This window comes from Camelus dromedarius, chromosome 27 (assembly GCF_036321535.1).
Source record: "Camelus dromedarius isolate mCamDro1 chromosome 27, mCamDro1.pat, whole genome shotgun sequence".
Lineage (NCBI taxonomy): Eukaryota > Metazoa > Chordata > Mammalia > Artiodactyla > Camelidae > Camelus > Camelus dromedarius.
Window position 1 is genome coordinate 3,741,590 of NC_087462.1, and position 13,750 is coordinate 3,755,339.

General features: G+C 44.4%; 2 protein-coding genes across 3 annotated transcripts in view; one reads left to right on the top strand and one right to left on the bottom strand.

The window, feature by feature from the left end:
- Positions 1-6,781, bottom strand: part of SAFB2 (scaffold attachment factor B2) — a 31,252-nt gene extending 24,471 nt beyond the window's left edge. Inside the window, exons 1-4 of the mRNA XM_031437021.2 lie at positions 6,454-6,781; positions 5,223-5,310; positions 1,362-1,426; positions 1,073-1,276 (exon numbers count right to left, since the gene is read on the bottom strand). Coding sequence (XP_031292881.2) covers positions 1,073-1,276; positions 1,362-1,426; positions 5,223-5,310; positions 6,454-6,639 — 543 coding nt within the window. The 5' untranslated portion in view covers positions 6,640-6,781. The remainder of the gene's footprint in view (positions 1-1,072; positions 1,277-1,361; positions 1,427-5,222; positions 5,311-6,453) is intronic.
- Positions 6,782-6,998: 217 nt separating this feature from the next.
- SAFB (scaffold attachment factor B) overlaps positions 6,999-13,750 on the top strand; it is a 32,788-nt gene continuing 26,036 nt past the window's right edge. For both annotated transcript variants that reach the window (XM_031437022.2, XM_064479783.1), the window contains exons 1-2: positions 6,999-7,308; positions 10,380-10,464. In XM_031437022.2, coding sequence (XP_031292882.2) covers positions 7,120-7,308; positions 10,380-10,464 — 274 coding nt within the window. In that variant the 5' untranslated portion in view covers positions 6,999-7,119. The remainder of the gene's footprint in view (positions 7,309-10,379; positions 10,465-13,750) is intronic.

Here is a 13,750-nt window from a genome sequence, read left to right on the forward strand (position 1 = left end):
TGGGGACTTTCTTCTACAGTATTATTTAAAACAAACACTTAACTTGTTTCCTCTTTCTATTATCTACTATACAGAAGGAAAACTGCTGTCTTAAAAGTTATTAAATTTGAAGGCTTTTTACCTTTTTAAAGTGAGATACAAAAATATCCCTTCTCAAATATTTTTCTTTTTTCCTTTTCTAGGTTTGAAACTTATGACCTGGATGTTTCCATTAACTAAGACTCAGAAGCCAAGTCCATGCTGTAGAAATAACTAACACACAACAGGATCACGCTGAGAGATGACAAATCAAAGCTTGATGCTAGCGTAGGCTGAGTTGCAATGATTATCTGGAAATCGTGACTTTTGACCTTTAAAATTTAAAGTTCAGTCCTACAAGGGCACTTTTCTCCCAGTTTAAAGGTATGATGCCTTGAGTAAATAAAATCAAACTAAGATGCCAAGGTGGTGAGATCACACCAGGAACTAGTCCTGGGAGGACTACCACAGAGAGCTCTATGCCAAAAGACTGTAAGTGAAAGGCGGGAAAGCACCACTGTAACAGAGCTAACCCAACCCTTACATGAAGCAAAGAGCGGACCCCTTTAATTGGAGTTCCTCTGGGGGTACAAACACTTTTCTTCAATGTATTTTGCATCTTTTAATATGCCTGTCTGAACTGATTTATGTATGGAAAACTTTTTTTTTTAAATATCAACAGGATTCTCTGGACGGTGAGATCATAAACTATTTTTATTTTCTTATCTTCTACAGTTTTTTTTAAAGAAAACACTTCTATCAACTGTGTCAATCTTTCATTTTATAACTTGTGCTTAGAAAGCATTTCCCACTCAATTATAAAAATATTCTCCATTACTACAGAGAAGTAATCCAGCAGTTAACATATGACCTATGTGGAGTGTAAATGGATATAATTTACCCCAAGGTTTAGACACTGGATTAGGTGTTATTTACGGTGACTGTGACTTAGCTGCCTATTATTTAACCCATCACCAGTGTGTTCTGGCTGAGAAGGCACACAGCATGAGGCACCCCGGGGCTGCAGACGCTGCCCCACGTCTGAGTTACCTACAGCATGTTCTGTGAACGGGGCGGGGAGCTCTCTCAGCTGTGCAGCCACGTATTCTTTGCTCTCGCAGAGGGACTCAAGAATGCTGTCAGCGCCATCTTCCCCAAAGTCTGGAGCACTGCTGTTCTCGACTTCAGCCTCTTCTAACACACTCACATCCATCATGTCGATGTTCTGCAAGCTCTCCAAACTTGCTTCAATGTCCTCCTGTGAAGGCGAATGAAAGGTGTTAATGACCAGGTGGACGACGACGTGGAGCTCCTGCCACCACCCCCGCTGTGATGTCACATACCTGTCCGTCTCTGGAATCTTCTTCCAAGCCATTGTCTTCTGTGCCTTCCTCCTCCATCTTTTGTCCTAATTACAGAATAATTATTCAATCAGACAACACTCAGGTTTTGGCCTCATAATTAGCTGATGCAAGGTGACACAGTTCAATCTTGGTGAGAACATATAAGGAAACTAAATGTGCCTGTTCTTCTACAACACATAGTTTGGTCTCAATTGGAACGTGAAAATCTGAATTTCTGTAATACTATGAAAGTATTTTGATTTTGGACAAAATATCCAGACCATCAAAAGATTTCAAAAGTACTCCAAACTAACTAACATCCCAGAAGAAAAATGAGCAAAAAGTAAAAACAGGCACTTCTAAACTAAACTAAAAAAACTAAAAAACATATGTTCAAACAGTACCCAAAGAACCACAACCAAAGCCAGCGTGCTGGATGACAGATCTACTGCGTCCCCTGTGCTGCACCCATTGCAAACAGGCCCCCTGCCTTTCGTCACTCTTTAGCCCAAGAACTTTTTGTGAGGCAAAAAGGTAAAGGCTACCATAAAGTCAGTGTTCATCCTGGGTTTTGTGACTGCAAAGCAACTATTGAGATTTAATGCTAGGTATTCCCAAAAAGGATGGTAGAGAAGGAGGGTGGAAACTTCTTGACTCAGAATGGAAGTAAAATCTTTGGGTTCCCTATGTTTCAAAAGCCTTAAAAATGCACATAAATTTTATTCTGGAATTTCCGTTAGGATGTGCACCAAAATGACAAGAAATTAAAAGCAAAGATTATTTATTCTATCGATATAGTGTACACAGATAAAACATAAAAAAGGGAAACAAACTGTGCTGCATTTTGTTCACATGCAGGATATGGGTATGGGGAGTCAGTGGGGTGTAATTTGGTGATGTCTGGAGACGTTTTTGATGTCACAGCTGGCAGTGATGTTCGCATCTAGTAGACAGTGACCAGCGATGCTGCCCAACACACCATGACTCACAAGACCGTGTCCTACCACAAAGCACTCAGTCCAAACTGTCAACAGTGTCAAGTCTGCAAAACCCTGTAAAATAACACACCTTTCTCAACTTAAAAAATAATGCTTTTAAAGAATATTTAGTGATATGGGAAAACGTCCACAACATTACCCACATAGATCTATTTATACATGCAAGTGTGAGGGTGCACTTGTATAACATACAGATGGATGTGACCAAGGCAATCCATCAGCCATGGCTAAAGAACTGAGCTATAAGAGACACTCTCATTTTCACATACATACTTTTAGATACTTTGGAAAATGTAAAATATATAAAAAATGTAAAAATTTTTTAAATGAGAAAATTAAATGTTAAGAAACTTCAATCTTTGATTAAAGATGCCAACTGCAAAATCTACACCTTAAGCATCTCATTCCCTACTATCATCAACAATTTCTCACAAGAGCACGTGTTGGACACTGTGCTCTTCACATTATTTAATACTCCCCACAATGCTAGCAGGTTTATCATCAGCACTTGATATGAGAATTTGGTTCCACTCCAAAGCTGGGACTCAAAAACTACATCTGTACCATCTCCAATCATATCTAAACCCAGCATGTCCTTTGAAATGCACTGTTTAAAAATGATGTTAATAGGAGAGATGAAGCAAAAAGCCTTCACCAAAAAACATCCTGAGTGGGAGTGGGAGTGGGAATGGCAGACAGGTTGCACCCCAATCCCAAGGGCCTGTCTTGGCTGACTAAAAGCTGGGGGGGGGGGCTGCAGGGGACATAAACACCAGAAAATCAAATTTAATTCCTAACACAACCTAATTCAATTTTAATCTTTCAAAACATACCAACAGTTTCCAACAATTTTGCCTGTTTAGATGAGCTGGGGAGAGAACTCTTGTTCTGATTTACAACAAAATTTTCTCTCAGAAAGTTTAGCTACCCTCTACTTTTGAAAGGTAGCAGTTACTCATGAACTCCCAGAATTACCCCAACTTTGTGGCAGACGCTGGGAATCTACTGGTTGATTACTGCTGGTCTCGAGGACTTAATTTCATCAGGACACCATGAGGAGTACTTCTATTAACTAACCATGTGCCCAGACACCTCCAAAGAACACAATGGATCTGCAACCTGCAGGAGCTGTCCTCTGCCCCAGGACCCTGGCCACCTGTTTCTTCCCTGGGCTTTGGTGACTTCTCTGAAAAAAGAAGGGGAAGGGACCCGTGCCCTTCTAGTCCCAGATCCCAGTTAGAGCTGTACTGGTACAAACGCTCCCTCCATACCAATGGAACCAACTAGTATCAAGGCTTTTCTGACAAAATGCTAACTCCAAATAGCTTTGATTTGACCTATGCTTTAACCCAGACACTCAGACAAGTATTTGAAGCATTCAGCTAAGGTTTAGTTTTTCTAATGATTCAAAGATCTGTTAGGAGCCAAGAATATTTTGATTAATAAGCTTTGAACCTCACAACTCTAAATGAGCATCTACATAAAGTTTTAAACTTTAAATTTTAAATTGCTCCAGCTATTCAAAATCAGACTTTCCGATCGGATTTTTTGCTGGATAACTTAACAGCAAAGCATAAAGAGGAATCTGTATGTCTCCTGCTATAGACCCATCTCTCGCAATCTGTATTTGTTTGGATAGTCAGTGTTTACAGCTGAAATAAGGACATTTTCATGAGCAGCAAACACACACCAATGTTTTAAAATTTAAACTTAAATCCCTTATGTAACCTAACTCGAAAATTTAACCTTTCAAAACACGTGCACAAGATTTAGTTAGATGAGTTCTGGAAAAGTTGTCTTGCTAGAAAATCATTTCTTTTTACTTTCTAAGCAGTTGTATTCTATCGCCTGAAGTTGGCAGTTCTTTAGATGAATGGGACATGTACAGCTGTGAGAATTTTTGTGCCGCACTTTGCAAGAAAAACAAGCCCATCATACAGGAGCTTCAAATTATATTGTCCTTATCACAGTAAAATCGGACAATGGGGATGATAGCTAATGAAGTTTCAAAGTTTTATGGAATTAAATGCTTTCCAAAACAACTTCTATCAGCCATTGAAAGGAATGAAGCACTGGTAAGTTATACTACAGATGAATCTTGAAAACATGATGCTCAGTGAAAGAATCCATACACAAAAGGCGGTATTATATGATTCTATTTATATGAAATGTCCAAAATTAGCAAATCCTTAGAGACAGAACCTCAATTAGATATTGCTAAGGGTGGGGGAGGGGGACATGGAAATTGCTGATGGGCATGGGTGGTTCTTCTTGGGGTGATGAAAATGTTCTAGAATTATAAAGTGGTGATGGTTGCATAGCTTTGTGAATACATTGAAAAGCACATTATATACTTTGAACAGGTGAATTTTAGAGTAGGTGAATTATATCTGAATAAAAAAAAAATCACAGTGGTAAAACACAGGCTGAGTGCAAATACTCCAACAATCTATTCTGGACCCTAGAGAAGCTGGTCTCAGGTTGGTGCCGTTTTCCTTGGTTTAAGACCTATTTTTTGAACCAGGAAGGAAGCCAAGCAGACACATTTGGTTGCTCAGACCAGCTGGGGCAGCTTTAAGAGTGTGCCTTACTCTAGTTCTTTTTTAATTCCAATGACAAGAGCTAAGATGTTTTTAGTATGTATTTTAATTTTACTTGGCACCCACAAATCTCTTTATTTCTCCCTAGGACCCTGACAAAGCTACACGTTAGGTGGTGAAAAAGCAAGCCTGTTACATGGAGGACAGTGAGGATCAAAGGAGGTCTCCTGACTTGGAGGATAGGGAGAATGCTAAAATACCAGTTCTCTAGCTAAGCTCTCTAAAGGCAGAGCCCCCAAGCCGCAGTAAGTACAAGCGGATACCTTTAACACATCTCTTTGCAGTCTTCTTGCTTGTGGCTTCCAACGCAATGCCAATCTCATCAGGATCCTGCCCTTCTTCCTTAACCGCCTATTAGGAAGAGATACATTTTATATTATTAAGAGCTGCAGGGCACACACTGTCCTCTGTAACAACTTCCCAGCAAAACAAAGGCAAACCCTTCCGTGCAAAGAGCAACTCTGGTTCTGCGATCTGGGCTGCAAGCCCAAAAGGCACAGGATGAATCCCGCACAATCCGCTTCTCTCTGCAGCCCTCACCCAAAAGACAAAGAGGTGTGAAAGTAGGGCTCCAGAATCCAGGGTCAGAGAATTCCAAGATGGCCCCTAACCTCCAAACTGCCTCTACTTGAAGTTAACAAGGTAACAAACAGAGAGGCTGCACTGGTCTGGCATGCGCAAAGTGCTGACTGCTGTTCAACGGGACACCTTTGACCTCTACGGAGGAAGAACACCAAACAGCTTGGGTAGGGAGGAGGCTGGTGGTTCCTCAACAGGTATCCGGTGCCTTCCGCAGGACTGGGACTCAGCGCTGAACTCACAAAGTCCCCACCCTCAAGGAGCTTGTTCTGATTGGGAAGACGACAATCCAGCCCTCTCCTTCCTTCCCCAACTATGTATAAAATACTACGAGGTAGCGCATAAACACAGGATGGGGCGATACAGAAAATCAAGGGGGTGGAGCAACACTTAGGAAGGGTGGTCGGGGAGGAGACATCCCAGACGGACCTAAATGACAACAAGGCGCCAGCCAGAAGACGACCTGGGAGAACAGCCAGGCGAGGGGCACGGCAAGTGCAAAGGTCCCGGGACAAGAACAAGCACAGCCTTCTTTCCTGTGAAACCTCGAAAAAGCTTCAGTCAACCGCTCCTCAGGGAGAGGAAACTGAGGCGCAGGGAAGGAAAGGCACTTATCCAAGGTCACACAGCCGAACCTGCAACCCGAGCCCCAGGAAGAGTCCGGGGCCACCCAGGGGCTAAGATGGGCTTTTGGCGCACCTGAGGCGACTGACTGGAGGGAGGGTAGGAGGCAAGACAGAGGCGGTGACGGGCCAAGGTCACACAGCTGGGCCCCCCGGTCCGTGACAGCTCGGGCTGGGGTCGGCCACAAGAGGAGCGGGCCGGGACGCCCCGGACCCAGGAGTCGCTGTGACAGGCCCACGCAGGGGCGTGCCCCGGCCTCCTGCACCACCTCGAGGCTCTGGGCCGCCTCACCTTCTTGAGCCGCTCCATCAGGACGCTCTTGTTGCCGCCCGTGTCCAGGTTCCGCTTCTTTAGCTCCGCCCGCAGATCGATGACCCGCAAGTCGCTGAGCCGCCGCGTCCCGACCTCCGAGGCGCCCGAGACGACAGCGGCCGTGCCAGAACCCGAGTCGCCGGACCCTGCCAGAGTCTCCGCCATCCCGGGATTCCCGTCTCAGCCACCTACTCCCCACACCGCCGGCGGCTGTAGCGGCTCTAAGCACAAAATGGCGCCGCCAGAGAGGAAAACGCACTCGCTTTCTCCCGCCCCGTTTTCCGGCCGCGCATGCGTGCCGCACTTACCAGGGGTCTTAGCAGCAAGCTCGCTCGCGTGTCGACCAACCGCACGTGCCCCACCACAAAGCGCAGGCGCCGTAACTGCAGCACGCATGTGCCCCGGCGGTTCGCGGCGGGAGGCCAGTGAGACTCAACGCGTCTGCGCACAGCCTCCAGGCCTCTCACCACGCATGGGCAGACGCGACAGGGAGCGTCGAACCCGCGCCGGGTGCGCCTGCGCAGAAGAGAGGTGCGCTGGGGCGGCTGGAGCGGTTCCCTCGCAGGCGGCGCCATTTTGTGCTAGGAGCCGAGGTAAATCCGGCTGGTTCTGTGTGAAGTGGGCGGCGGAGCCAGGGTCCCTGGAATGGCGGAGACTCTGTCAGGCCTAGGCGATTCGGGTGCGGCGGGCGCAGCGGCTCTGAGCTCCGCCTCGTCGGAGACCGGGACGCGGCGCCTCAGCGACCTGCGGGTGATCGATCTGCGGGCGGAGCTGAGGAAACGGAATCTGGACTCGAGCGGCAACAAGAGCGTTTTGATGGAGCGTCTCAAAAAGGTGGAGCCAGGGCCCTGGGGGTGGGCAGGAGGTGGGTCGAGGGACCCTCCCCCCGGCCGCAGCAGGGGTCTCCTGGCCTCAGGGTCCGCCCCCGGCCCCGTTTGCGGCCTGCGAGGGGCCTGGCGCTCGGGGTTTCTCCCGGCTCCTCCCAGGCCCCGGCGGGAGCTCGGAGCCCAGCGCGGCCCAGGTTCAAAGCCCAGCGCCGCTTCGGGGAGAGAGAAAGAGAAATAAAATCTTGACGCGAACAGGGGAAGTTTCGGGTGACGGGAGACATCGGCCACTGCGCCGAGGGCTTTATTCGGCTTGTTTCACCCCAGCCTCTCAAAGTGGACACCGAACCTTGAAATCCTCACTTACTACGCGGCGTTGGGAGACTTGGCCAAGGTCACTCGGCCGGGGAGGGAAGATCGGGATTTGAACCCAGGCCGGCTGATTTCCTGAGCCAGTGCTGGCGGCGGGGATCTCCTCCAGGGAGGTAGATGCTCCTTGATCTGTTAGGGCCTAGAAGCCTTGAATAGGGGGTTAATTTACAAGGTAAACATGTCGAGAAAACATTTAAAGGGGGGAAAAACGGCTTATGGATTTGCCGGCACGGGCTCGCGGAAATAGCATGGGAGGGAAAGTACTGTTTGTGAGAGCGACCAGAAATGTAGAATACAGTTAGACTTGAGGAGAACCTAAAGGCAGGCAGAGGGTGGGCTCTGCCGGTCTCAATGGCCCGATCTTGAGCATAGAAGACACTTAATCGTCTCTGAGCCTGTTTCTTCTCGTATCAGAAGAAAGTAATAGCTCTTTCGTGTTAGGATTAAGTAAGATGGCAACAAACGGTCTTGGCGTGTTACCTGGCGCGTGTAAACACTCGAGATACGATCGCTGTCGCAATTCCCTTTTCTCTCGCTGCCATCATTTGTGATTTGCAAGGAGAGTTCTAGCCCCTACCTTGAAGGGTTCTGGGGGATGCGTGTGCAAAGCACAGAGTTAAGTAAATGTGTCCTTTTTCTTCACCTGTGCCTGCCGTATCCCTGTGGCTTCTTTCTTTGCCTTTTTGCTGTCTAGCTCCTCTTGTCTTGGGGTTTCTCCTGCGTAATCTCTCAGCCTTGCCACCTATCCCCGCACCGCCCCCCCCAACCCCTGCAGACAGTGCGGTTTGTGACTCATTCCGCCCTCATGTCTCCCAAACAACTGAGAATGGGGTTTTATTTATTAATTGCAATTTAGAGGAAGTAAGGATTATTTCCTGTTATCCGGAGGAAGAAGCTCAGGCTTGAGAGTGCTGAATTATTTGACCTGAGTCAGTTAGGCTTTTACTCGAGCCTGTGTTTCTTTCACTATGGATACTAACTTCCTTTAGCCAGACTGGACAGGCAATTCATTGACCAAGATGTTTACCTGGAGATGCAAGCAGGGTGAGGGTTGGTACCAGGGGAGATGTGATCCGTGTTCTTAGCCACCAGGGCCTCCTATCAACAAAGCCAAATTGGAGGGCTTTATGTTTTCTCCCCAGACAATCTGCAAGCCTGCAATGCTGATGTGATAGCATTGAACCTTCTTATCAGGCTGGGGGCTGAGACTGGTATGTGGCTTCAGACATCTTCCATCACTGTCATCTCTGAGAGGACAAATCCATCCCTTTTTCCTTCTTTTCAGTTTCTTAGGGATGTGCTGACAAAACATAAATGCCATCAGCATATACCCCCATCAGGATCCTACCCTGTCAAGCAAGTCTGGAAATACCGATCTTTTCTCTTCTATGGCTGTCAATCAGATTTTAATTTTTTTCTAGGAAGGGCAAGAGAGGAAAAGGTGGAGGGAACATACAAGGTTAATTTGCTGAGGCGTATAAGGATGACTCATAGTCCACAGATCCCCCCAGGGACGACCCTGTAAACACTACACCAGAGGAGACTCGCTGAGGGGCGAACTGGTACCCTCTTGTCTGGGGTAGTTCTTGTATTCTCCTAGTGGTATTTCAGAATCTTCTGTCCTCAGGAAGAGAGTGAGGGGCTTTCTGTTCATGCTTTCCTTGATCCCAGGGCAGAACTCCAGTTCTTCATTGTTCTGGCTTTATAGAGAAGGGAGAGGTTTTCTTGGTCCTGATACAGGTTAGGTGTGGAGCCATCAGGTCCTATTCTAAATTTAGACTTCACTAAGCTGGAAACTCCTGAGAATCTGAAACTTCTGAAACTGCCTACAAATAAAACATTATTTGAAATGGATTTAAACAGAACTTACGTTCACCGGACAGTCCAGTAGAGAGAAAGGGTTGTCAATAAAATCTAAACATGAAGCCCAATATGTAAGGATGTCAGCATTGACATGTTGGGTACTCCTGCCGCCCCCACAGTGTCTCCTTGGTACCTGGCACAGTGCTGAGCATGGGTGGGGGCTTTTCAAGTGACAGACTCTTTGGGTGGAACTTGCCAAGAGACCTTATAATTCTGTATCCTATGAAGCAGGTCACTTAGTGGTTGAGAGTAAGACCGTTGGAGTCATAGATACGTGTGATGGGATAAGGTAATACATGTCACGTCCCCTCCCACATTACACACAGCAGGAACTCAGCCAGCAAGTGCTAGTATTCAGTCCAGGCAGTGCTGAGTACAGGTGTGGCATGGAGAGGGGGTCAGAGCGGGTCAAACAGCACATTGTTGGGTGAAGTTATAGGTAATTGGAGAGAGTGCCTTTCCTTTTTTGAGTTCCTTTGGGCCCAGAAATAAAATGAGTCAGATTGTGGTGATAATACTAAAAAATAAGCCTAATGTTTGGTGAGTGCTTGCTTTACATCAATAAGAATTTTCACAACAGCCTTCCAGGGTAAGAACTTTTATTAGTACCATGTCCCAGAGTGAAAAACAAACTCAGCAATTAAGTAAGCCCGCCTAAGACCACGCAGCTAAGATCTGGTAGAGTCAGTCTGACTCCAGAGCCCTTGCTTCAGTGTAGAGAAAGAACTAGCAAACAGATGAACAGGTGGAGAGAGGCCCTTTCCAGATCAGCAACTTACAGCTTCTGTGAAAGTCAAGTCTGTATGCTGCTTTGTTGGGTGAACTTTCTTTTTACCTTCCCTTTAGGCAATTGAAGATGAAGGAGGTAATCCCGATGAAATTGAAATTACCTCTGAAGGAAACAAGAAGACATCAAAAAGATCCAGCAAAGGTATTTTATAAGCATTGCTAATGTGAAGAGCTGCTTTCAAAACTAACTTCATCTGTTAAATGGCTGTGAACTGCCCTGTGAATCAAAAGGGCCTTGGATGGAGGTTTGCATTTTCTTTCAAGATCATTCCACTGTATTCTTTTTCCATGGTACTTGGGAATTCAGAAGATGGATGGGGTATTTGTACCTCTGCTCATTTTCTTCTGTAGTTTTCTTAGCAGCTTTTCCTTATCCAGACCCTTAACTTTCCTTAAGTAGAGAGTGTTTAGGACTACTTGAGTCTCCTGTTGGTCTGATGTGTGGAAAATAACTTCCCTTTTAAATATCACCTGCCAAAACAGAGTTGTCACTTTTACAGACATAACTTTTAAAAACTGCCTACTGGTTAAGAGCCAAATTCTACATGATGTTAATGATCCTCACCATCTGCCCTAAACCTTCCCTTCCCACTTCCTCCCCCACCACCTTCCTCTGTTTCATTCACCTTTAATCAGGTCCCACACCTGTAGTTTACTTTCTTGGCCCTCTGAGCCTTAGCCTATGTGCTCCACCCACTCCTCTTTCTCATCTGTCTGCATTCAAGTCCTTGTTCATCAGGAGACAATCTCTTGATCCCACCAGTAGCAGCCCTTCTCTCCTGAGGTCCCCAGCACTGCCGTGGCCTAGTTCCTGATATGAGTTTTAACATTTATGTCATCCTGCCTTATGTCATAATCAGATTGTTGAGGACATGGGCTGTGTCTTCCTTGTCTTTCTGCTGGCTTAGTATTTACTCATTGAATTACTAATTTAATTCAGTGACACATTTCAACTACTGTTTTAAGAAAGAATCAACTAAAACTAGGCATTTGGACTATTCTGAAAGTTCTCTTGGCAACTGGAGGCTTTGTTGTTCTGCCCCAGACCAAATGAAATATTCATGTTGCCTGGCCAGTGGTGGAGAATTGGGTGTGAAGTATCTAGAGGCAAGCACCGATGTCAGCTGCATTGGGGTACAAGCTCTGAGAGAGCAGCAGTCAGTGATGTCCCTTTGGAATGAAGTCACTTCTGTGGTCCACACACAGTACATCATGCATTTTTGGCTTTGCCCAAGTAAATATTCTTGCCAAAGCAAAGATTACTAAAAAAATCAACAGAGACAATCATGGCAGGGGTGCAGGGGGAACAGTTCGTGGATCTCTTTTTCTGCTTTTTTCCCCCTTTTAATAGGAAAAGAAATACTTGTACTAAGGTTTTTAGAAATATAAACTATGCATTAAGTAAAATGTTGAAATTCCTTACCATTGAAGAGGTAACACATTATTAAAAGTGTGGGCATATTTTCCAGACTTTTCTGTGTGTGTCCAGTCACCTAAAAATAAATACAGAAAAATGTGGGCACACCTGTGTATATTTTTCTCTACTATACAAAATATTTGCTAATTTGCTTTTTTCTCTTAGCATTTTTAAGGACATTTTTCCATAGTGCTGAAAATAAAAAGACCTCATTCTTTAACAGCTGAGTGGTAATCCTTCATATGATTGTACCACAGTTGAGCTCATCAGTCTCCTTATTACTGGACGGTTGAGGTTCATTCCAGTTTTCACTTGACATTTTCCAGTTTTCAGTGTTCCCATGATCCAGGAATATCTTCACTAAAGGAATATATTTTAGTTAACTTGGTAGAATTCTGGGTCAAAGGATATGTGCATTTTATTTTAAAAACAGCTACTCACAGGGAGGGTATAGCTCAAGTGGTAGAGCACATGCTTAGTATGCAGGAGGTCCTGGTTCAGTCCCCAGTACCTCCTCTGAAAAATAAATAAATAAACCTAATTACCTCCCCCCACCAAAAAAAATTTTTAAAAAGTAAAGTTACTAACAAATTGCTCTCCAGCAGGCTATACTGGTTAATATCTGCCAACATTAGGGGCAGGGGAGGGTGCCTGTTCCTTTAAACTCTCACTTAACACTGAATATTATTTATCTTTTAAAATGTTGCCTCATAGAAGTATTTCATAGGATTCATCTGAATTTTCCCACAGGTAAAGTTTCCACTGACATTTCTTCACAAATTGCATAGTTTCTAATGTTTGGCCATCTGTATTTTCTGAATTGCCTTTTCATGCCCTTTGCCCATTTTTCTGCTGGGTTGTTGATCTTATTGGCTTTGAGGACTTTCTCTGTATAAAATGTCACAATTGTTTTTTTCCCAGTCTGTCATTTGACTTAACTTGTTTATAATGTTTTGGTCATTAAAGCTTTAATATTTAATACTAACACAGGCAGCACAGTCAACTTGTTCTATACGGCTGCTAGATTTTATGTTGTATTTTTAAAGGCCCTCCTTTGCTTTGAAGTTATCTTTAAAAATCATTCTGCATTATAGAGTAGTATTTATGGTTTTGTTTTGAATTCACTTGGAATTTTTGCATATGAGATGTGGTAAGTAGGTATCAAAATATGGAGCATTTTTGTCAGGTTCCTCGTTCCCGTGCCCAGTCACACTCCGTATCAGTTCCCTCGCCCCCCCCCCCCCAGCAAAAATTGTATTTACTTTGACCGTAGATTAGTTTTGCCTATTCTAGAACTTCATGTGAAATATTCTAGAACTTCATGTGAAATAGAACCAGTTCAAGACAAACTCTTTTTGTGTCTGGTTTCTTATGCTTGGTATAATTCTGTTCTGGAGTTTTTACAGAACATTTTGACACTTGATAGGGCAATGTAAGTTGTATGGAATTATTTACAACTACCTTACTAGATTTTATTATGATTTTAACTGAAAATAGGGTGGGATTTTTTTTGTTTTGGTGGGTTTTTTTGTTTTGTTTTGGTTTTTTTTTTTTGCCTGTTTGAACAAGTTCAAATGGTTTGAAATCTAATTATTTTAATCGGAATCCTAGAAGCATACCTCAGGTAATCTCAGCGTTCCTCCAGAGTAGTTTTACACCAATACTTTGTTTAGCAGAGTCTTTTTTTTTTTTTAACTTTTTTAATTGGAGGGAGGTAATTAGGTTCACCTATTTACTTATTTTAGAGGAACTGCTGGGGATTAAACCCAAGTTGCTCTATATGTCAAACATGAACTCTACCACTTGAGCCATATCCTCCGCCCCCAGCAAAATCTTTTGAAATAATTATCAGCAATGTAATTTAGCTAGAAAAGCAAAGTCAGCATGTTTGCTTTTTAAGCTATTGTCTGATCCTGTGTTGCTGGGTTGTTTTGTTTCTTTTGACATGATTTCATACTTAGAAAAGATGCAAGAATAACGTAAGAAATTCTCATATATCCTTCATCCAGAT